The sequence below is a fragment of the Neofelis nebulosa genome, chromosome 5 (assembly GCF_028018385.1).
Source record: "Neofelis nebulosa isolate mNeoNeb1 chromosome 5, mNeoNeb1.pri, whole genome shotgun sequence".
Taxonomy (NCBI): domain Eukaryota; kingdom Metazoa; phylum Chordata; class Mammalia; order Carnivora; family Felidae; genus Neofelis; species Neofelis nebulosa.
This window is the reverse complement of record NC_080786.1, coordinates 131,847,337-131,871,309: the sequence shown is the minus strand read 5'-3', so window position 1 is coordinate 131,871,309 and position 23,973 is coordinate 131,847,337. Positions and strand designations below refer to the sequence as shown.

Here is a 23,973-nt window from a genome sequence, read left to right as displayed (position 1 = left end):
CTCTTCATTCTTTGAAGCCGGGAGACAACAAAACCCAGGTACTGAGGTAAATAACCCTGCAAGAGTATTACAAACGAGAAGAAAATAAACAATACCGGAATCAGTTACTCAGTTCCTATTTTTGCTTAATTCCTTTTATTCCCTTAGAATAAAAACACAATTGAAATTTCTGCTAATAAACCAGAGATGCACTATTAGGGTAACCCAAGTAAAATGCCTTTTTTGTTGTTGTTAAATTATCTGGGTTACCAAAAACAAACAAACAGAAAGAATCAGTCCTAGATTCATGTATAAAAGAAACCCTCAGATCATCAGGTAGCCATGGCTAAGGCAGGAAAAGAGAAACTATATAGGAAATCAAATTTAATTCAAGAAAATAAAATAGTTTAAGAATTAAAAAAAAATAAAAAAAATTAAATGAAAATGTTAATTGTACCTTAAAGAACCCTGCTTCAGGGCCACACCTGTCATATACATTCCTGGATTTACCTATCGCCATGATAATACCTTGCATGTTCGGTGTCATCATGATCTGCCACAAGGAATTTAAAGTAAGAGTTTTTGAATGGTTAACATAAAAGTAAAAAATAAAAACAAATTTCTTTACATGCAAGTTAAAAGTCCTTTGTTTTTTTACTATTTATAAATCAACCACTGCATATTTTATAGCAAATATGATCCAGTGTGCACGTTAAGTATCTTTCAAAAGCATCCATACAGGGCCACAGCTAGCTCCACAGGGTGCCTTTGTGCAAACTGCACAGAGGCACCCTCCCTGAACTGAAGAATTTTAAAAAGGCACCTCCTCTTGACAAATTTAAAAAATGTGCTGCTCTCTGAGAACCACTTAGAACAAGCAACAGTTTTTATTTTAAAAAGTGCCTCTTCTTTAAGGTTTGAGGAGCTCAGCATGAGCTCAATTTCACTTCCACTTCTGCCTTTGGGCTGGGCACCCCTGCATAATTCTACAACCTAAATGTCTATAAGCTGCAGCCCTGTATCCACATGACTTTAAGTTCCGAGGTACATGCACTGTTAAACTGTCACGCCAATCAATTACAAAAAGAAAACACAATGCATCTCTGCCAACAGCATAAGCATTTGCACAAAACATAGTGTTAAATGATTAATCACAATTCTACTTTTTTAAAATACCAGAAGGCTCACCCTAAAATAAGCACTCAGGTGCTTGATCAATAAATTAACATTTGTATTAAAAACATGCCAGTTTCCATAACTTTCAAGCACCAACATGGTAATAAAATGGTTAACTGGAACAGTGTACTGCTATTAACTGGTAAATACTTAAGTGTTTCTTTGTTTTTATAATTGTTTATCATTCTTAGCTGTTTACATTTTAAAATACCTGCAAAATGAAACAACTCAAGGAACTAGGAAGCTATTAGCGCAATCAAGAGATTGCATCTGTAACCTTTGATTCATATAATAGTTTGATTATACACTCAGAGTCACAATATATCTAACATCTGCTTCAGAAAATCCTTCTGACCAGTTCCTATCTCACACACCAGCTTCTCATTTTCCTCATGGCCCATGGTCTCTTACACTGGCACAGAAATATTAATGTCTTTGTGACACCTCTGATTTTGGTGATTAATTCCTATTTAACAGCTTAATTGTAACTTTGGAGTAAGTTGAAAAAGTTACTTGGAAAAAACTATTTAATATCTATTAAATTCTCATCCATGCCAGTAAAAACTAATAAATGATAGAATTCAAGGTCTTCCCTGTGTTACTATTCAGAAACAGCTTCACTGGCCCTTCTCTCAAATATAAAAAAAAGATCGAATGTAAGAGGTTTAAGAAAAAAGTGAAAAGCTGGGGGGATCTGATAGGATAAGGACAATAGCACATTTTCATCTGGAGTCTCAAGAACCATATTACAGAAAGCAAAACTGCCTCTTTATAATTTGGGAAACTAAGTAGATGAGAAAGAACTAAGAGTGAAGAGATAAAATGGAGTTGCCACAGTGTATAAAGCACTGGTAGGCATTGAGAAATGATGAATCACTCACTTCACATTCATATGGAGGTTGCAGAAACAAAAATATCCACTATCTATTTTCAATCATGCTGTAGGATCTTTAGGCAGGAAATGGTGGGTAAAGTATTATAATACATAATTCAAGTGAAATAGGAAAAACTTATTTTTTAAATATTCAAATTTTTGCTATTCAATGAAACAAACCTTATTGATAGCTATCAATCTGAGAATAAACTGATCATATGTCTACATAGAGAATTAACTCTGGAAACATAAAATTATCCTTTTGACAAATTCTGTAAGCTTTCTACTTAAACTTTCATTTGAAATACAAAGTAGTTAGCAGTTGGTAAGGTAATTTCAGATCACGGGTGGGTAAGCTGTATGTTATGCAGCAATAGACATAAAGGTGAAGGTGCATGCATGCCCCAAGTATGTGTATTAAATAGCCAAACATAAGTAAGAACAGTGCAGACATCTATAACAAAGGTACCTCGTCATCATAACCCCCCTCCTTTGACTCAATCATGAATTTCCCTACATGAGGAATCGCCACCTCTACAATTTGCTGGTTAGAAGGTGGTTGGCTTGTGGTATTTTCAGGTTTCTGCAGAAAAAAATTATTAGTATGAACATTAGAAAAGAGAACATTGGAAGTAACAAGTGTTAAAGGGCAGAGATTCACGAATCTTTTAAAAACACCTGCATTTCCTTAGTATGAAATGACCACCTAACACTAACATTAAAAGTGAATGCATTAATCAAGTAATAATACAAGATCTATAGCTTTCCTTTTACATCTCAACCACTAAATCTTTTTTTTTCCACAAAGCATTTCTACAAGGATACCATACCAAATCCTTAAAAATAATAAATACTAGAGTTGTAGTTCCTAATGTTATCTATAAGTTATAGCTGAAGCTTTTGTTTTTTTAAATTCTAATAATTCCGTAAATCCTTTACTGATAACTTCATCAAAATAAGACTGACCTCCTCTGAACCCAGAGAATTTATAGGTTTTCTTTCTTACGGCTCTACCTTTCTAATAAGTAAGTGTATATCCAATTAATATCCATACTCTACTGGGTTTAACTCACTCTGTAAAGTCTATGAGAGACTTGTATGATATATTTATATAGAAGAGTCTAAGGAATTCTAAGAGTCTAAGAACATATGCAAAAAGAGTTTAAACAATAAAACAAAAACTAATGGCCAAGACTGATATTGTTCCTTTTAAAAGAAATGCTATTTTTAAACATAACACATCTAGAAAAGGTTTCCTTATTTTGAGTCCTCAACTTTTCAAGAGGAAATAACCAACCTGCATAGTTGTGATCACGAGAGATAATATTCAGCTAATGTAATACCTGATACACATTAGTGGTTCTATAATGACAAGTATTACCAATATTATATTATATTGCTTTAAAGTGCTTATATTCGAATAGAATAACCCAATATTACTGTCATACATACCTAGAGAGATATGCTTATTAGCCCATGACATTTAATTAAGGATTTTTAATCCGTTTAGCATATGAAAGAAGAATAATTGTGCTAGGTCTCTCTTCCTAAGAGTGAAATTTAAGCAGGTAAATTAGGCGATCTGTCTAGACACTGGTATAAAATTTCTCACAATCAAACTAATCTAAAACAATACTATTTTAAGAAGAAAGAATATAAAGGTAAGGCAAGTAGCAACTGGGAATATTACTTAGAATACTACTCCGTATAAAAAAAATATTGCCTTTGGGAAAAAAAAAAAAAAAACAAAACAGTTGCACTTAGGAAAAGATGTTTTATAAACCTTTTCAGTTACCACACAAGAGTTTCAACAGCATCATACTGACAAGTTATACGGGTGCAAGTTGAAAAAGGGAAAAAACTTTGGGTGAATATAATAATTCTTTTGTATTATTCATCAAGTCTAGGTACCCTAAAGCACCATAAAATTTTTCCATATAAAGAATATGAGGGTTCATTAAAGTAAAGTACATGTGTATTTATCTTTTTTTACTATTGTCAGACCCTATAAAAACACCTTAACAAAGGCTAAACTTGAAAGGAGTTAATAAGTTCTTCAGTTAACAGAAGTTCCAAAAATAATTAAAATACAAAGACTTTTATTAATTGCCTGAAATCCATTAAGTGGATTTTTTAAAAAAGTGGTTTCTCATGAAAGGGCTTTAAGGAAGCTATATAACTACAATTTCCTTGATCCCCTTAATATGCTCCTATCTTTTAACCTAGTAATTCAACTATGGGGAATGTATTCTAAAGAAATAAACTGAAATACAGAATAAGTTTTATTTGTAACAGCCTATTTGTAATAATGCAAAAGTAGAAACAAATATACAATGGGGGAATGGGTGTGTAAATAAGAATTTAATCACTCAATGGAATAACACCCAACCATTAAATGTTTTTTACAAAATTTTTAACATGGGGAAATGGCTATGTTACAGTGTTAAATATTAAAAGAAGACAAGGCAAGATACATACAAAATTTTACATGCAGTAGTACCTCAGCAAAAAAAAAAAAAAAAAAAAAAAAAAAAAATCCCAAACCTGTACATAAAAATAAGAATGAAAAAGAGCATACCAAAATATTAACAGTGATTATAGCTTTGAAAAGTGGGACTACAAAGATTGCTTTCTTAAAGTATACTTTTCTGTATTTTTCAAATTTCCTAAAATATTCCACTTAAAATTAAAGGTATTCTTATAAAAAGTAAGCAGTGTGAACACTTAGGAAACATCTCTCTATGGTTTCTAGGACTATGCTTTCCAGAGAATTCTTCAACTAAGATTGGAACTTAATATATTGTATATTTGTGAAATGGTTAGTATTTAAGCAACAAAAACAAACTAACAGCTGCTTAGTACTCACACTACATGCTAGGCTCCCTCAAAAAATAATCCTAACTAGTCCCACAATCATGTCTATTTTATGTAAAAGCAAACAGGTTTAGAAAAATTAAGCACCTTATTTAAGTTTGCCTAGTTAGTGAGAATTAAAACCAATATTAAAAAACCCAGGACTATCTAGTCCTAAAGTCTAAACACTCTTTTCATCTATACAATTTAGTTTCTAACATATGTATACCTTTAAATGAGAAAAACCAGGAGGTGGTTACTATGATCCTAAGCAACTAATCATGAGACCAAGAACAAAATCCTTCAGATAGCCATGATTAACATATTCCTAGAAATGTTGCAGGATTTATACAAACAACTGGGGCCAACTGTTGGTACTACTCCAGAAGATAAGCCAAATGGAAAAATATTTACGCTAGCTCTCTATCATACTCTCTCAGTGCTATCCTCCTCTCTCAAGTAGAACGAAGCAGTAGGTTGTAGGCTTGTAAGATGATATCTGTATTAGTAACTTAATTTAACAAAGTAACAAAATTTAAGTGCTGGTTTCTGCAAATTTATGTTACACATGATTAGCCAAACTAAAAAAAAAAAAAATAAATCACGTTTCTATATTAAGCTAAATACTACTTTTGGCTTTTTGATTACAGTTAAAAGGAGGATACTTATTAACTATAATGTAGGCTTTAACAAATAAAATTCCTAATTAGCAAAGGGCCAAGCAAATTACATTTTTATATCAGACAAAAATATTTCTCCCTTGTATCTACTTCTCTGTCCTTTTTACCTCCCTGTTTTCCTCTTCTACCAGGACCCAAGAAGTGAGACATCCCAGATTCATTACAAGAAGCATTTTCCAGGAGTGCTATAGAGTTAGCAGGGGTTCATCAAAGCTCATTTAGAATCTCCAGGGCATTTGCAAAATTTAGAATAATAATATTAAAAAAAAATCTATGTTAATACATTTTTATAGCAAAATAATATATAGTAAAAATTTTTCAAACAGGGAATGAAATAAAAAAGTAATTTGATTATTTCATTTATCGAAACATAATTAACATACCTTATTAATTGAACATTTTGGTTAATCAAGGTCCTATCATATTAAAGACCTCATTGTAATTAGTAGGTTATTGCTGAGATTAAGTTCACTAAATAGAAAATTGTGTGTTGAAAAATTATATGCCCTGTTCCCGTTACTTCTCTTGGAGGCTAATCTACAAATACTAAAATTAGCTATCATGAAACCTGCATTACAGCTGCTTCGCTCACTTATTAAAAAAATAAGTAACTACAACAACCGAACGTTTTTGTAGTAGAAAATTCTTGAAATAACATCTCTCAGAATGTCATATTTACTGAAAACACAGTATGATACCAGTGTACTCAATTTATTGCTATAAAAAGACATACTTGAGAGCCACAATACAGGAGGGTTATAATGACAATTTTGTATAGGACACTACTGAAATATGCATAAGCCACATTGCAATATCACATTTATCCTGCTAATAATACTCTAACCTAGAATATCTAGTACTTTACTATTAAACATATTCCATGAAACAATGAAAATTATTACCTTACATTCCCAACTATTTCAATGTATGAAGACCAAAGATGGAGGGAGGGGTGAGGGAAAAAAAGAAATAACGCTAAATTTTATACTTTTCTTTTTAAGTTCCAAATCAAATGATCAACAGTCTATAATTATGATTTTTTATAATTCTCTAAAAGGAAGACAGAACTTTAGTTTAAAAAAAAGCTATTTAGAAAATTACAGCTTTAGGGGGGCTTGGTGGCTCAGTCAGTTAAGCATCCAACTCTTGGATTACAGATCAGGTCATGATCTCACAGTTCTTGAGGCTCTGGAGAGCCACGTTGGGCTCTGTGCTGACAGTGTGGGGCTGTGGGGCCTGCTTGGGATTCCCTCTCTCTCTCTTTCTCTCTCTCTCTCTCTCTCTCTCTGCACCTCCCCACTTTCTCTCTCCCTCAAAATAAACAAATAAGCTTAAAAAAATCTTTAATAAAAAAAAAAAAAATTACGGGTGAGGAAAATACAGCCTAGGGGGTTAGGTACCACCCACAGCCCCTGATCCCTTTAAGGGCAGAGTTGCCCTCTGGCCTCCTTTTCCTGACTCCCATGCAAGAAGCTCTCCATTACACTGCAGGAAATGTCATGAAGATGGCCATGTTCAGAGAGCTAAAATAAAAGTTCTTACCGACTGCAAAACTGTTTCAGGACTTTTATCTTCATGCTCATGTGATGCCTTGGTAATTATTCGAATAGTTTCTTCTTTCAAGTGCTTTGAGAAATCACTTCTTGATGGCTGCTCTAGATATTCTGCTTCTCCTGCTTGTGCTTCATAAGAAAAGAATCAGTTGTATATCTAATACAAGTCACAGAGAGCCTGTACTAAGATGAATCTGTTATTTATTTCTAATTCAAAGTTATACAGTAATTAATTTTACTTTTATTTAATGTATCACTAAACATATAGCACCTACCCCAGAATTTATAACCCCTCCAAATCCAGGTTGAAGAGTAGTCAATGACTAGAGAAAATACTCATTGTATCATAGTCTATGGTTAGAAATTCATAGCAATCTCATTTTGGAAAATCAGTAACATTCTACCAAAAAGAAAAAAAAAGCGGGGGGTGGGGGGGGTGGTGGGATTTAGTTTATATAAGAATCCTGGTCTGAATTTCCATAGGAAACACAGCTGTTTCTCTGGCCACAGAATCCTTTTTCACACCTGACAAAACCCTAACCTTGAATGAACCCTACCTGCTATCTTTTCTGAACCTGTCCTGGTAACTGAGTGTTGTCATAGGAAAAACCATTACAACCTAGCAAACTGAAATCAATATAAAATCAAGACTTTGAAGGGTGCCTGGGTGGCTCAGTTGGTTAAGCATCTGACTTTGTCTCAGGTCGTGATCTCGCAATTTGTGGGTTCGGGCCCCACGTTGGGCTCTGTGCTGACAGCTGTCTCCCTCTATCTCTGCCCTTCCCCAGCTCATGCTCTATCTCTCAAAAATGAATAAATATTTAAAAAAAAAAGACTTTAAATGTTATCCCTGCGAAGAACTCTCAAAGTTTTATCTATCATCCAGGTTCTGAGCCCCAAATCCACCAATGCAGCAATGTACTCTGAATATCCACAAAGTGCTTCATGTAAGTGGGTCTCTGCCTCTGTCTCCAACAGAACTTTGTGACTTTTGCTCTCTGTTCAAAAAGGGAGTTTAATACACCAAAGAGGTTTTCCTTTCAACCTTCAGATCTTTCCACATTTTCTTCCCTCTGCCTGTACATTCACCCACTCTCCACTCTCACTCCTGCATCTAAGAACGTCTATGTGTCTTTTTGTTTAAATACCACTTCAAGTACTCCTGATTACACCACTTCTAGAGCTGGGTGTCTCAGCTTTGGCACCTATTACATTGTGGTTCACTGTGATTCTTTGGTGCGAAGGGTTGTCCTGTGCACTGTGGCATCTAGATGCATCTAGATGGCATGTAGATCTACTGTGCACCATGACATCTACCCGCTAGATGCAAGTGGCACGGTCCTTCCAGGTGTGACAACCAGAAATGTCTTCAGTTTGTCAAATGTCCCCTGGGGGGCAAAGTCACTCTCAAATGAGAACCACTGCTCTCAAGTAACTTATTCTTTCTTTTAGTAGCACTTTACCCCAATTATGACTTAATTACTACTGTTCTCATTTCAAGCCCATATACCCTGCTAGACCCTGAGAATCTCAAGAGGAGAGACACTATCTCATTTTTGTATTGCTATTTCTTCAAAACCTAGCATAAAAAGCATACAATACCTTAATGGAACAAATGAATTAATAAATAATGGATACAAGGAGTATCCTTCTATACAAGAATGCAAGGAGTATACAAGAAAGTACACTAAAATGTTCTACAATGTTACTCGCATTGGTTAAGTGAGCCCTTCCTCAACCAACTGGTGGGACACAATAGGGCTACTGTCATCCTTTCCAATATTTGATTAAAAAAAAAACTCTCAAAATGAAATATTATTCAAAAAGAAATACTATAATTTCAACATATATGCATGGTACTCCATCCATCCAATACATTTTAATTAAGCATTTAACTATGTGCCAGGCACTAGGCTAGATAGTGAGACTCAAAGTGTGAAAAAAGCAGCCAGTCTGTCCTCTCATGAAGTTTAGAGTCAGCTCTGGAGAAAGTCATTAATCAAAAGAATCACACATATGAACTGTGACGATATTACAATACATTCTAGGAATAAAATGGGGGAGTGATAACTTAGATTATGGAATATGAAATAAACTTTTCAGCTGAAGGATAATGGGTTGATCATCCCATTCCTTGATGGAAGGATGATCTGAAAGAAGGTCAGTGTGGCTGGGCTACAGTATAATAGGAGATATATGGCAGAGAGGACAAAGGCAAAAATCGTAAGGGCCTTCAAGTCTAATAAAAGTTTTGAGGATAAAAGGAAGTGAATAAATGTTTTAAATATAATGGCAAAGCGGCAAGTTTAAAAAAAATAATCCTGGCTACAATGTGAAGAGTGGATGAGAGAGGAAAGTAAAACTAGAAGTCAGTGAAAGTACTAGAAGGTACCAGAGCAATAAGAGCAAGAGATGACGGTGTTTCTGGACAACAGAGACAGAGAGAACTGGTAAACTGAAGATGTATTTTGGACATTGGAGGCGGAAGATGACTCTAAGTTCCTGGCAGGAGGAACCAGGCTGATATAGGTGAAATGACACTACGACAAGGAAAACTACAGGAAGGAATGCTTACAATGTGTGTGACAGAAGGGAAGTTTAAAGAAGTCAAATACATATTTGACTATTTCTGCATCTCCTGACCTTGCACTGCAATGTTCTTTCAGTGCCCTGTATGATGGATAAGGTAAAGAAAATCTTAGGGTACACCTCCAGCTGAGAGGAGGATGCAGTGAGGGCCAAGAAATCCACCTGCTCTGACACTGGTCTAAAGTGAAACATGGACAGTCTACACAAAATAAGTTGTTAAAAACAAAAGTACTTTTATGTGATCAACATAGTCAAATATATCTTAGGTCCCCAGGGTCAAGATTTCCTTCCATATGGGGATTTGAGTTCAAAAACCTTATGAATAATGATGAATGATCTTGCCTAAATATCACATAGTACTATTTCTTCTAGAATTTATCCTCCTCTACATATCTTCCCGGGAACTTACATTTGAGTGGCACTGTAGTAACAGTAGATGAACCTATAAGGATTTGACATCCAGGAGTTTGGAAACAAAAACCCAAACTTCATCCAGTATGTTTGACCCTCTGCCATTTTACAGTACTGTGCTAGATATCAGCAATGAAAAAGAAAGTTGACCTAAAATTCACTCGCTTTAAGGAACTCTCAATAAAATTAGATTAATATATACCCCATTACAATACAAAGTATTAAATGCAATAACAGAGTTATGCACGAGGTGCTATAGAAACACTGTGGGCCCAGTACACACACTTGGGATGATGCTGCATGTTAAGAAAGATTTCCTAGAAGAAATGCCAAATGAGCTGAATCTTGAAGGATTTGTAGAGCAGATTATCCTGGGAGATGAGAAAGAAGATTCCAGGCTGAAGGACTAGCATATGCAAAGCCACTGTAAGAACAGATAAAAGATTAATAAAATCCTTGCTATTAATGAGCCTTTACATTGGTAAACAAATCAAAATATAGGTACAACATAAATGTGGTAGTGAGAGTAGTTGGGATTAAGAGGAAGAAAGCTAATTATTGCTACAGGTATAACATTAGGGGGATTCATAGACTTTGGGATATGAGGAAAGCCTTGAAGAATGGGCAAAATTTCAAGAATACTGACTCTCAGAGGATATTTTTTAAATGAAGGATACTTCATAAGAAATGCCATGATAAGAAAGTTCCCCTCAAGCAAAAGTAATGGGAAATAATCTGTTTATATGAAACAAAGTATTCACAGAGAAACAGATGTGGAAGAATTACAAGGGAGTCAAATACAGGGTCCTTATAAAAAAGCAGAAAGGTTTTGGCTTTGTTTTGTCAAACCAGAAGAATAAAAAAACATGTTTCCTAGCATAACCAAAATGAGGAAAATTAGAAATTCTTTCACTACCCAGAGATAAGTGCTATTAATATTTTAGTTTATATATTTTCAGACTTTACTTACCCATATTTTATAAACAAAAGGAATTATTCTGAATATACTGCTTTTAGCGTAACGTAACAAACATTTTTTTGTGTCAATATAATGTTCAGTGGTTATACCATATGGAGGGTTCATACCACTCATATTTCACCTACTGCACATACAGGCAATTTCCACTTCGTTGTTAAAAACAACAGGACAAAGAGTTTGCCTTTGTGTGTATGTAAATACATACAATGCTTTTTGTTCTTCCTGTAACTCTACAAAAGCGTCCTCACAGCTGGCCTGTATAAATGGTAGGAACTTAATTAATAGAGACCACGTTGTTTTCTTTATCTGTGTTCTGACACTTTATATACTAATTGGTCCCTCAGTTTAATATTATTGTTCAGACTTCAATTTGGAATACAGCTGGTGATTACCAGTTCTCTATGGAGGTATATAATATCCCTGTACCCAAAGTATCTCTCAAATCGTGTATTTGTCTTGTGGGTACTTCACTGAGATTTTTAAATGGTTATCCTCCACATAACAGATTTTCTACTCGTGCTCTATGTTCAAAATGTAGGGGCTTCACTCACCTTTTCAGACATTAGAGAAGGCCCAACACTCTAAGAGTACTCTAAGCCTGTTCCTTTGGTCCACCTTCACAGTGAGTAAGGGATTGGGAAGGCTTGGGAGTATTCCGTTTATGTGTATTTCCTGGTTATCCTCTTCAAATTTTTAACAGGAGAGCTAACTTGATAACCAATTGGCTTTCTGTTACAGCATAAGGATCTGCTCTTAAATCACTACTAAAAAAAAAAAAAAAAAAAGGAGCAACATCTCATATCTTTCAGAAATATTTAATAGGGGCTCCTGGTGGCTCTCTGTTGGTCAAGCATCCAACTCTTGATCTTGGCTCAGTTCATGTCTCACGGTTTGTGAAACTGAGCCTCACGTTGGGCTCTACCCTAAGAACATGGAGCCTGCTTGGAATTCTCCCTCTCCCTCTCTCTCTACCCCTCCCTGCTCACGTGCACACATGTGCTCTCTCTCAAAATAAACTTAAAAAATATTTTTTAAAAAAGAAATATTTAATACCTTGACTTACTGATGAGTGGCTTATTACATTCACACTTAGAAAAATATTTAAAGAAGATTATTTCAAAGATATGCAGACCATTCATTTCTAGAAATGTATTTAAAATCAATGATTCCCCCAAAGCAGGCTATAAAGAGCCATGGTAGGCTGGTTGCATAGAATCACCAAACTTTTAAGACTTCAAATTCCTGGGAGCTACCACAAACAAAATCATGGGAAGGTGGGGGGTAGAGGCTTAGAAACCAAAATTAAATCTAAAATTTACCTAGGACAGAGCTACATCTGTACCACACATTTTTAGCCTGCTTCTCTAATGTATAATTTCTCGGGCTTTACTTTAAAAATGCTAGTATTCCCATACAATGAGTATCACGTGTAGGAAACTCATTATTGGAATCTCCACAGGAAATGAATTCAATTCAGAAAACATTCAAGGGTCACCTACCATATGTCATTTATTATGCTAGATTCTGGAGCTATAAATAAGAAAATCACTCAGTCCCTGTTTTAAGGGAACTTGAGAATAATGAGGATATTGTTCATTCTACCAGGTCTTACTCTCAGAAACCAGCTGTACTTTCCTGAAATATCAGCTTGTTTCTACTTGTAGACTGTATCTGTAGAAAAGTCCCAGAGTGATTTCTACATGCTACCTCTAGGTAAATTTATGAAATGTTATGGAATGCAATTCATACCAATATCAACCATTACCACCTTAATTTTTCTACCTTTAAAAAAAAATCTGGATATGCTATACAGGTTGTTAAGGAAGTCCTTACTAAGTCCTTAATAAGTACTTGAAGATAGGAGAAACACAAGTAAAAGTGCAAAGCTCTTTTCTCCTTCCAAATAATTTCTCTGTTTTATAAATACAGCCTGGAGCCATACTGTTTAACCAAGCATACGGTCTCAGAAATATCTGAAGGTCTTTTTAAAAATATATATTCTCGACTCTTCCTTCAGAGATTCTGATCCCAGTTAAGTCTTAGGTGATCTTACTTAGGTGCAGTGTGCTGTTTATACTCAAGAAAACTCCCCAGCTACTTCTGACATATATACTCATAGTAATGAACTACTGAATAGATCTCTAAATGTAAGTGCTCAGGCAAGTTTTTCTTTGCAGTAAGCAGGTTTAAGGAGATAGCATGAAAAGGATGAAATAATTTTTGGTTCCATCATTTATTACTAGTTTCATCAGTAAAACAAGGAATAGTACTAGAGAAGAGAGGTCTATGGATTTCTTGGTCACTGTGTTAGCAGGACAAATACTCATTTCATTAATACTATATAAATTAATACTCTTCTTTGGAATATCACTTAGAAAAAATAGGATTTTAATAGCTTTTACAGTACAGCTTTATTGCGAAGATTTGCAAGGAGAAAAGAAAAATCACTATGAACAAGACTTCCTTGTATTACTTCCACTAGTCACTCATAATTTTAATGTCCACCTGAGAGATTTAAATACAGGTTCTCTTTGATATGCTGAAAATATACCAAATTGAGCAATTACTTTGGAAACTGTGAAAAGAAATAAGATGACATGGGCATTAAAGTAAAATTTCTCTACTAATGATAGGAGAGATAAGTGGTTCTAATAAACATGAATGAGCCCCCTTATTCAATTGTGATATGTTAAATTACCCTGCAAAAGAGGACGGACTTCTTAATAGGATATGTAAAATAATAGTAATAGAAACCAATAGAAACAATAATAGAAACAATAATCTCACTCCCCAAATTTACAGACTTAGCACATTCTATTCCTAACTCAAACTGTGTATTTCCAGCAATTCTCTATAGAGAACTCAATGTTTCCAATTGAAGCAGTACTGCCACAGCTTTCTAAAAACCCAATCCGGAAGATAATTACCATAATAGTTATATGTAAACTGACCATTTGTGTCTCTTTATATTTTAGTTATTCTGATCCCTCTCAGAAATACATCTGCATTCTCATATTTTTTTTAATACCAAAAAGAGAGACAGGAAAATATATGCCCAATACCTACTAGTATTTTTTGAAATTATTAAACAGCATTTAAGGTATATGGTAGGGGATATTGGCCAGGATAAAGGGTATGGGGCATGTAAATGTGGCCTTTTATACAGAGAGAATGTAAATGGTAGAGCAAAGTCAGACAGGAATATTAATGGAGAAAATGTATTAGTTTAAACAGAAATAAAATGTATTAAGTCTGTAAATTTAGTCTTGTGAGAGACAAGACAAAGAGGAGACTGTATAGCATTTAATATTTTGGTGCCACAAAATACAGGTGAGCCAAGAACAGAGTTAGAGCTTAACCAATGAATGCATTCACCTTAACATCTGAGCACTTAGGTACCACCATCACTTAGGCCAATTAGGCAGCCACATTCTCCCACTAATAACAGCCACGTGGAAAAGGTGTGCAGAAAAGCTAATGGAGGTATAACAAAGTAGCTCCACTGGAGTCAGTTCCAGGGAGAAGTTTGGGAAGGATATGTATAGAAGACAAGGGGTGGTAAGGGATGAAATGACAAGGGGATGGAATTGGTTCTAAAATGAAAGGAACTATAATATATACACTATGATTTGAGCACAGAAACCTCTTGATATCTACTGATTTCATTTCCTACTGAAGTAGACAAAGTCACTAAAATGAAACGGATTTATTGTGAAACCACAGACCTTCATGTGGCCTACACGGTGGCTCTTACAGTATGAAAAGAAATATAGTCCTGCGTCATGGTAGAGCTTACCACATTGCAAAGTGGTATTGGTATAATGCCATTATCTTGGTTTTTTAAAACTTCTGAATCAATGCCTATTAACGTCAAGATCAAGGACTCAACTATTCAATTTATATGAAAACAAGTTAACAAGTCAGGACGGATCTATATCTGCCTACATAATTCATAATATCATATTGTGGTACTGTACATCTTCCATTAAGAGAGTAATTTCTTCTAAAGTTCAAATGATAATGCTGAAATTCAGTTAAGTAATCTGTATGGAAATCTATCTGTAAAAGATGAAATTAAACACTTAAAATGCGTTCTTAAAAACTAAACACAAGACATGTACATGTTGCATAAAAAGGTCATTTGAAAAGATCCACTGAGAATTATAAAAAATGAGACAAATGAGTTTGACAAAAATATCTGCATTTATCTCTTCTGATTTCTCCAACTACTACAGAGAAATAGCATATTTTCACAGTAGAAAATATGTTGCCTTAAAATATATTAACTCTGTGATGATGAAAGTAATCTTTAAAAAAAAAATCAGAAGACATTTTATTTTCAACTTTGCTAGAATCATGTTTACTTTTTTACTGTGTTTACTCTGAATATTTTATTAATTTCTTCAACTAATAACTTTAGAATATTTTTAAATATTTATATTTTTATACATTGACCTCTATTTTATGGGTCTATACACATTTTAATTTAAAATAATTAGATACTCAGTTTCAGCTAATTTTTTGTTTGTAATTTTAAAAATTCTGAAAAAGGGGTGCCTGAGTGGCTCAGTCAAACATCTGACTCTTGGTATTGACTGGCTCGGGTCATGATCCCACAGTTCGTGGGTTCGAGTCCCATGTCAGGTTCTACACTGACAGTGTGGAACCTTCTTGGGGTTCTCTCTTATCCCTCTCTTTCTGTGTCCCCCACCACTCTCTCTCTAAGTAAATAAATAAACTTTAAAAATAAATAAAATAAAAATAAAAATTCTGAAAAAACTTGATTGCTCTATAATAAGAGTGTAATTACACAAAATATTACCTAAAGTACTACACAAAATATATATGGATATACCAATAGTGTTATTTTGTCCAAATGGGAAATTACTAGAGTTCATGCTCCTGATAGCTGTAGTGAAAAGGTATGGATTACTTGTCTGTTTCATGGCTTTTCTATGCTTCTGGCCAAAGGTTAAGCCCAATCTAAGTAGGTGGTTGTAGGTAAGGAAAGGGCTAGCAGCATCATCTCATATATGATGTGTGTGTATATATGTGTATACAGTGCTGCCTGGCAAAGGGGCTTAGCTAAACTGTTACCTGTGGTTATCTCTGAGTAATGGAATTTCAGTTGATTTTTACTGGCTTCTTTCTTCATACTTTAAGATAATTAGAGTTTTCTTTTTAAAAGAACGTATCTTATTATTATAATAAAATATCAGTAATAAATATATTGATAATAAAATACATTTCAGTAAAACTATACCAACCTGTTGTTACAGAAGACTCTGACTCCCTCAACTTCTGAGATGCTAGAAGTTTTTCCTGCAAAGCTTTCTGGGCAAGTTGTGCATCCCATTCTTCTAGTTCTTTTTCAAATCGCTGGTTGTCTTCCTCAACAAAATCTCTTAAATCCGGTGGTAATGTTTCAATTCCAACAAGAGCCTGCCCAGTTTCTTTATTTAACTCCTCTGAAAATCATATTTCAAAAACTAATATAAAATTAAGAATTAAAGGAAGTACAAAGCTCAAAATAGGATGCATTTCAAATGGGATTTAAAGTATGAATTATTACCATTTAGGAAATCAATATTAAAAATTAAAAGAAAACTCAAACAAATGCTTGGAAAAACAATGATGCAAACATCTGATAATCCATTATGGAAATATTTTCAGCTTTTTCTTTTTCATTTAAAGAGTAAAAAAATGGAACAAGACATAAAGTCAAAATCATCTACGACTCAAACTTTGACATAGTACTACTTTTTCTGTTGTAAGAAAATACTAGATGTTTGACTATTTATGAAATAAAAATTATCACAAAATGAGAATAACTCATAACCTTATTAAGCTCAAAATAGAACTAAAATTCTTTTTCACCTAAAGCAGTTAAGTACAGCAATATACTTACATGCAATTTGAAAACTAATCAATATAGCAAGATATTTAAAAACCACTATGTAAGTCATATTTAAAAGTTATTGAACCACAAAATATATTTCAGCTTTCAGTTGTAAGTAGACTGCCTAGCTAGTGTTGGAAAGTTGATTATATTGGTTTCAACAAACCTTTTAAGTTTCTCCTATACGCAAAGCCTATGTTAAAATATAAGAAATAAAACTATTAAAACATTGTATGACATGGCCCTGATTCTGAGCAGATCAGAGTGAAGTGGAAAAGGCATGTCAACATACAATTCCAAAACATGTAAAAGTACCTGACCGAGGTATGCTATGAAAGCACAAGGAGAGATATTTTTTAGTAGAGGTCAAAAAAAAAAAAACTTGGCAGAGCAAGTGACACTTGAATTGAATCTTGACAGATGAGCAGAAATTAGACAAAGAATAAAAAAATAAGAACATTACTGCCAAAAAATAAAAATAAAAATAAATAGTGATATAAATGTGTGAAATCATTTGGTGTAAAGATAATACAACAAGCAGTTCGACAAGCAGTCCTAACATATTAGGTTAAGGAGCTTAAATATGAGTCAATATATGATGTGATCCTTAAAGGGATGTTAGCAAGGAGAAACAGGTCAGATTTACATTTTATAGTAGTTACTAAATAGTTAACTGTGAATACAAAATATATTCCAATTGTCAGGTTTGATCACATTACTTTTCAATTCCAGTTTCTCATTTACAACAGGCCAACTGCATTTGCTAATGATATCCAATCACCCTCTGAGTCAATTACTTAACTGATCATACTAGAGACTGGAGTCACATAAAAGGGCTACTTATTTAAAAATATAGACCACCCTAGGGGCGCCTGGGTGGCTCAGTCGGTTGAGCGGCCGACTTCGGCTCAGGTCATGATCTCGCGGTTTGCGAGTTCGAGCCCCGTGTTGGGCTCTGTGCTGACAGCTTGGAGCTTGGAGCCTGCTTCGGATTCTGTGTCTCCTCCTCTCTGCCCCTCCCCTGCTCATGCTCCGTCTCTCTGTCTCTCAATAATAAATAAACGTTAAAAAAAAAAATGAAAAAACATATAGACCACCTTATATATTTCGTGTTCTTACCTTTTATTAAGAATTGTGCCTTATCATTTATGTACATTAAACAGTATGCACTGGCATTTCTATAACCACCAAAAGAGTCCCTCACTAGCTCTTCCCATGATGATTTTGTCACAGCAATATCATTGTACTTCATCCACCTATTTTCACGATGATCAAAAATGTATGCCCAGTAGTGCCCGGCATTAGCTTGACCTTCATGAACTAAAACAGCATGTAAGCGATAAGGAACCTAAATGTGAAAATAGAAGAGTTTAATCACAATTAAGTACGCTATTAACACAACATTCCATGAAACCCATAAACTATCTGAATGGAGAATACCACAGAAGAATATGTTTTTAACAAAACTGTGATTAAAATTTTGAAAAAATTAAACTATGAAAGAAAAAAGGGGAAAATAAGTAAGCTAAAGACATGTAAAGCATGTGTATAAATAGGATTTTCAAAACTTTGAAATGTATTTCCTTCAAATAAAGAACTTATGATGAATATTTTTTATATAATATAGTGTAATCTGGCTAAATCTTCACAATTATAAATTGACGACTGAATTAACAACATGGCCTACGTAACGTATACCAAAAGTTAAAATGTAACTGAGCCCTATATTCTTCCCCCACAATCTGAACATCCTTAACGATCATATAATTTCTCCTTTCTACTTTTTTTAAATACTAAGACCTTCCAAAAAATTTTGCTAGGTTTTATTGTAAAATAATCAAGAGAATAAACAACAAATATAGTATGAGAATACAACTCAATATGGGAAATATTAATATGGAATCTTTAAGATCAGCAATTTTATAACAAAATATATAAGGAGAAGTAGGTTAAGAATTAGGTTAATAATATAAATAAAAATATGTAAATAATTGATAGCATTTACCAACTCAAAATTTAACTTACTTGGATCATAGATTTGTCAGAGTACATTAGTTCAATTGTTCGATGGATTCTTGATATGCTTTCCTGCAAATCTAAGGATAGTAGATGTGATTTAATGATTAAATCAAGTACGTCTCTACCAGACATGAGATAGGGACTAATGGTTTTCCTCCCAATATGTTAGAGAAATAAAGAAAAATTCTTAAAACTATTCTTAAGACCATCACTATTTGGAGTCTGTATAAGATGAAACACAGCTCTCGTTACTAAAAGATATAGCATGAATGCAGAATTAAAAACCAAACAAGTATGGTTCACTTGCAAAATGTGCCAAGACTATAAAAGTAAACTTGTTCAAATATATCAAGGTAAGTTCCAATAAAAATTGAATCTAGGGGTGCCTGGATGGCTCAAGTTGGTTAAACGCCTGACTCACTTTCAGCTCAGGTCATGATCCCCCAGTCGTGAGATTGAGCCCTGAGTCGGGCTCCACACTGAGCGTGCAGCCTGTTTAATATTCTCTCTCTCTCTCTCTCTCTCTCTCTCTCTCTCTCTCTCTCTCTCTCTCTCTCTCCTTTGCCTTCTCCCTCTGTGCGCGTGCTCTCCCTCTCTCTCTCTCTCTCTAATAAATTAAAAAAAAGAAAAATTGAATCTAAAGTCCCTTACATATTTATAGAAAATAGGAAAACTCTGGATTGAAATAAAATAACATTACCACATACCTTCTATACACATATATGTATTAACTGAATACAAATTTATGATCACTAATGGAAATAGTGTTGAGCCTCCCAATAACTTACTACCTCTACTTCCAGGAGAAATCCATTCTACAAAATTATTCACAGCTGTATTGCCCATAACAATTAAAAACTAGAGACAACCTAAATATCTGTTAATGAGTAAATGATAAAATTACAGTATACCCTATACTATGAAGCTGTTGCAAAGAATCAGGAAGAAACCGTGAAAGACTACCAAAAAAATAATAACTTCAGAGTGGGGTAAGAGCTTTTTCTAAGATTGACAGAAAATCTAGTAACCATAAAGGAAAAGATAAGACTCTCTCCACAAACTTAAAAAAATCTACATTATAGGGTTGCCTGCATAGCTCAGTCAGTTAAACAATCAACTCTTGATTTCAGCGCAGGTCATGATTTCACGGTTCACGGGATCAAGCCCTACATCGGGCTCTGCACTAACAGCACTGAGCCTAATTAGGATTCTCTCTCTCCCTCTCCCTCTGCCCCTCCCAACCCCACTGCTCACGCATGCACACACATGTGCTCTCTCTCTCTCTCAAAATAAACTTGAAAATGTTTAAAAAAACCTACTTTATAAAAATAAAACAAAATCAACATAAAAAAGGTCAAATGACAAAGACAAACTGAGAAAATAATACCCACAGCATACACTACAGGCAATAAGTTAATACCCATACGATTAAAGTTTCTATTAAGCAGTAAGAGAAAGATAAATGGTCCAATATAAAAAATGGGTAAATGTCATAAGTGAGAAATTTATAGAAAAATAGGATTTTACTCAAAATTAAGGAAATGCAAATTAAGACACTAAAATACCATTCTTTCAACTTTCAGGCTACCACAATTTAAAAAGTTAGAAGAATGTAAGGAGGATGTTAGGCAACAGGCTCTTTCATAAGTTAGTGGGAATAAAAACTGTTTCAATGTTTTGGAGGGAAATTTTTTAAACAGTTAAAATTTAAAATTTGAAATATACACACTTTGGACCAAAATAACATTAAAAAAAATTTTATTTTCATGTTTATTTATTTTTGAGAGAAAGAGAGAGAGTGTGTGAGCAGGGGAAGGGGCAGAAAGAGAGGGAGACAAAGAATCTAAAGCAGGCTGCAAGCTCTGAGCTATCAGTACAGAGCCTGACACGGGGCTCAAACCCACTACCTGTAAGATCATAACCTGAGCCAAAGTTGGAGGGTTAACCACTGAGCCACCCAGGTGCCCCTGGAAATGACACTTTTAAGAATATATCCTGTTCATGAAAGTGTGTTAATATGTATGTAGAGGGCCAGCACTATTTGCAATGAGTATCCATATAGAAATTAAATAAATTATAGCCTACTCAGATGTTGGAATATTACACAAAGTTTAAAAAATAATGCTAAAGCTAATAACAGGGATAAAAGTAAATAAATATTCCAAGGAAAATCTTACCCGATCCACGGTATTATTAAGGTCCAAAGTATTAAGTATTAGAGTCCAAAACCTCATCGTATGAATGTCTCCCAAGTTCCTCAAACTTAAAATGGCCAAAAGTGGACTCATCATATTCCTATCTCCTCCTCCAAAGTAGGGACCTGCTCTCCCACCAGTTTGCTCTTTTCAAAAGTACATTCCATCTATCTATTCATACCAGTTTTAGAAACTAAGAGAATCATCCCTAATTCCTCCCTCCCTCTCACCTCGTCAATGACCCACCTGTGTCAGTTTCTCCAAAAAGTAGGTTCTATCTGTTCATTTCTTTCCTTCCTCAATGACTACCTTGATGTCAAAGCGTCCTAGCTTCCACCCCTTTGAAAGGAATCTTATAAAAACAAACACAATCTGCCAAGTCCAGCAGAAAATTATCCAATTCCTAGTACAGTGCTCAATAAATGTTTACTAATGAAATGAAGTGTAAAAAATTCCTTATATATGGCAAATACGAAGGAAAATGTTTACAGCCACTAACGCTAATTGCCAGTCAACAATCATATCCTACTTATTGTTATGTTATATTACATTAGGACTGCTCTTTATTTACATATTGTCTATAAGGAGGCAAGTTGGGCATCTACAATCCAACAATCCAGATTGTTTAACATAATTCCAATCTTTTGGTATAAAACATTAGCTCTTCAATTTTTCTTTTTTCATAGAAAAACAAAATTAGGATAATATTGGGTAACGGTAATGGCATATATTTTCACATGTAAGAAAAAAGTATAATAAAATCTATCTTAAAATATTAACAAGACTTCATTAAAATAAAAGAAAAAGGATATTGTAACAATAGTAAAGTAGCAAAGACATAATTTCAGAATAAAGGAGAGTTCCTACCAAGAAAGGCCAGATGGCAACTTAACACCAACACATACCCACAAGCACGCGTGCACACTCCTACTCCCAACAGAGCATTGTCCTTCTTTCTAAATTTGTTACATGCCAGTTAAAACACATAACAGACAGGCACTGAGCTATTAGATCATATCTGGAAATCTGTTAGAGCATACTGAAAATTAAAATTCACACTTCTAATTCTTAAACCTAAATTTTTTTTTTTTTTTTTTTTTTTTTTTTTTTTTACCAATTTAACTCATTACACAAACTTTAGGGGAAGGACCTAACTGACAAATACAAAATCCAATGCTGTATGATGTTTCACCAGTGGAATTGCTGTGAATACCAGTTTGATATAAATTTAGAGCCCTAAACTAGAAAATCAGACCATCTGCTATGTCATTAATCAACTAAGTAGCCCAGGGAAAATCTTTTGGTCTCTCTGAACCTGATATTAAGATCAGAAAAACAGGTAGACAGACTAGTTTATCTTATAGAAAAAAACTTCCTCAACAAAAAAAAAAAAAACAAAAACTTTATAATATTTACATATGAAATCCAGAAGTGATTTCCCTTCTCAATTTTAACATTATACATATCCAACTGAAGTGACAGTAACCATGCCCTGAGAAGCTTCTTACCTCTGGTGTCATTTTCTATTTCCGTCCTCCAGCGATGTAAACAGCTTTCTAGCACAGAAAGTTCTTCCTCTGTGATGTGCCTTGGTGCTGGATGCATGGGCAGATCTGGAGGTATCCGAGACTGAGTGAACGGTTTATGTATGACTGATCTCGACGAAACGGCAGCTAGTGGTGCAGGTGACGTGCTTGGCAGTTCCGCAGAAGGGGCTCCCTGTTGTTCTGTTGTGCTGTATCATTAAAGCATGAAATATTTATTATTAAACTTCCTAAATGAAGCTCTGGACAAAAATTGCGCCAAACACGCATTAAATTGGCTTATATTTTCAGACAGAAAACTCCTTTAAAAAAGAGAAATATGTGGATTAATTTAATATCCAATGAGATCCCAATATATGAAGAATACATTATTATAATGATGAAATTGTGGCTTTATAGAAGAAATGGTTTAATCATGTCAATAAATCTTATGTATACTGGAATTAGATAATATTTATCTGCTTACATTACAGAAAAAAACTAACTTAACGGTATTTTCATGGATAAAAGGTGGAAATACATACCGAAACAACCTAAAGTGCAATTCGAAACAGAAACAGATGAAAATTTCAATTCACATCCATAGAATCTACTGAAACAGTAAAATAACAAAGCACCCAGAAAATATGCAATCTTCTAAGTGACTCTAATATTTTTACAGTCTACTAAAATAAATCACAATGTGCAGTTCATAAAACCTTTTTAAAGGCATCAATTATTACTATGTAATATAGGTGAAAGAGCTGGCCCTCGTATAAAGAAAACTTTTTACCTTGGTAATGTCTGTGGTACGGAACCACTAGGTGGGGAACTAGCATCAATATCATCAACAGGAGATGTACAAACAGGTTTGCTTGAAGCAAATTCCAACGCATACTGTAGAACATCTACCAAGGGGAATCGTTTGGGACCCGAACCATAGCTTAAATATCTGTTAACCATAAAGTGTACAAATGCTTTTAGCTGTATATAAAGCGCATTTGGTTGTTTTCAATAATTGTTATAAAACATGATAAAAAACACTTCAGCAAATCTTTTTCAACAATGAAATTAATTTTGCTTTCAAATGAAGATGTAAAAACTAAAGATACATTTAAGAAATAACTTAAACATTCTCTAAATTAAGGAAAACAAAGCTGATTACAACTGAATGTGTCCGTATACTGTTATAAATTTTAAACGCTGCTCTAAGTTGTAACCCAATAGGAAAATGAAAACAGAC

General features: G+C 34.1%; 1 protein-coding gene across 7 annotated transcripts in view; it reads right to left on the bottom strand.

The window, feature by feature from the left end:
• The window catches only part of USP25 (ubiquitin specific peptidase 25), a 151,232-nt gene that overhangs the window by 27,860 nt on the left and 99,399 nt on the right, over positions 1-23,973 (bottom strand). For 5 of the 7 annotated variants that reach the window (XM_058731764.1, XM_058731763.1, XM_058731762.1 and 2 more), the window contains 8 exons: positions 23,524-23,682; positions 22,716-22,942; positions 19,019-19,089; positions 18,113-18,341; positions 16,362-16,562; positions 7,105-7,244; positions 2,499-2,612; positions 437-532 (listed from right to left, as the gene is read on the bottom strand). In XM_058731764.1, coding sequence (XP_058587747.1) covers positions 437-532; positions 2,499-2,612; positions 7,105-7,244; positions 16,362-16,562; positions 18,113-18,341; positions 19,019-19,089; positions 22,716-22,942; positions 23,524-23,682 — 1,237 coding nt within the window. The remainder of the gene's footprint in view (positions 1-436; positions 533-2,498; positions 2,613-7,104; positions 7,245-16,361; positions 16,563-18,112; positions 18,342-19,018; positions 19,090-22,715; positions 22,943-23,523; positions 23,683-23,973) is intronic. The other 2 variants (XM_058731765.1, XM_058731766.1) reach the window with 1 other exon arrangement.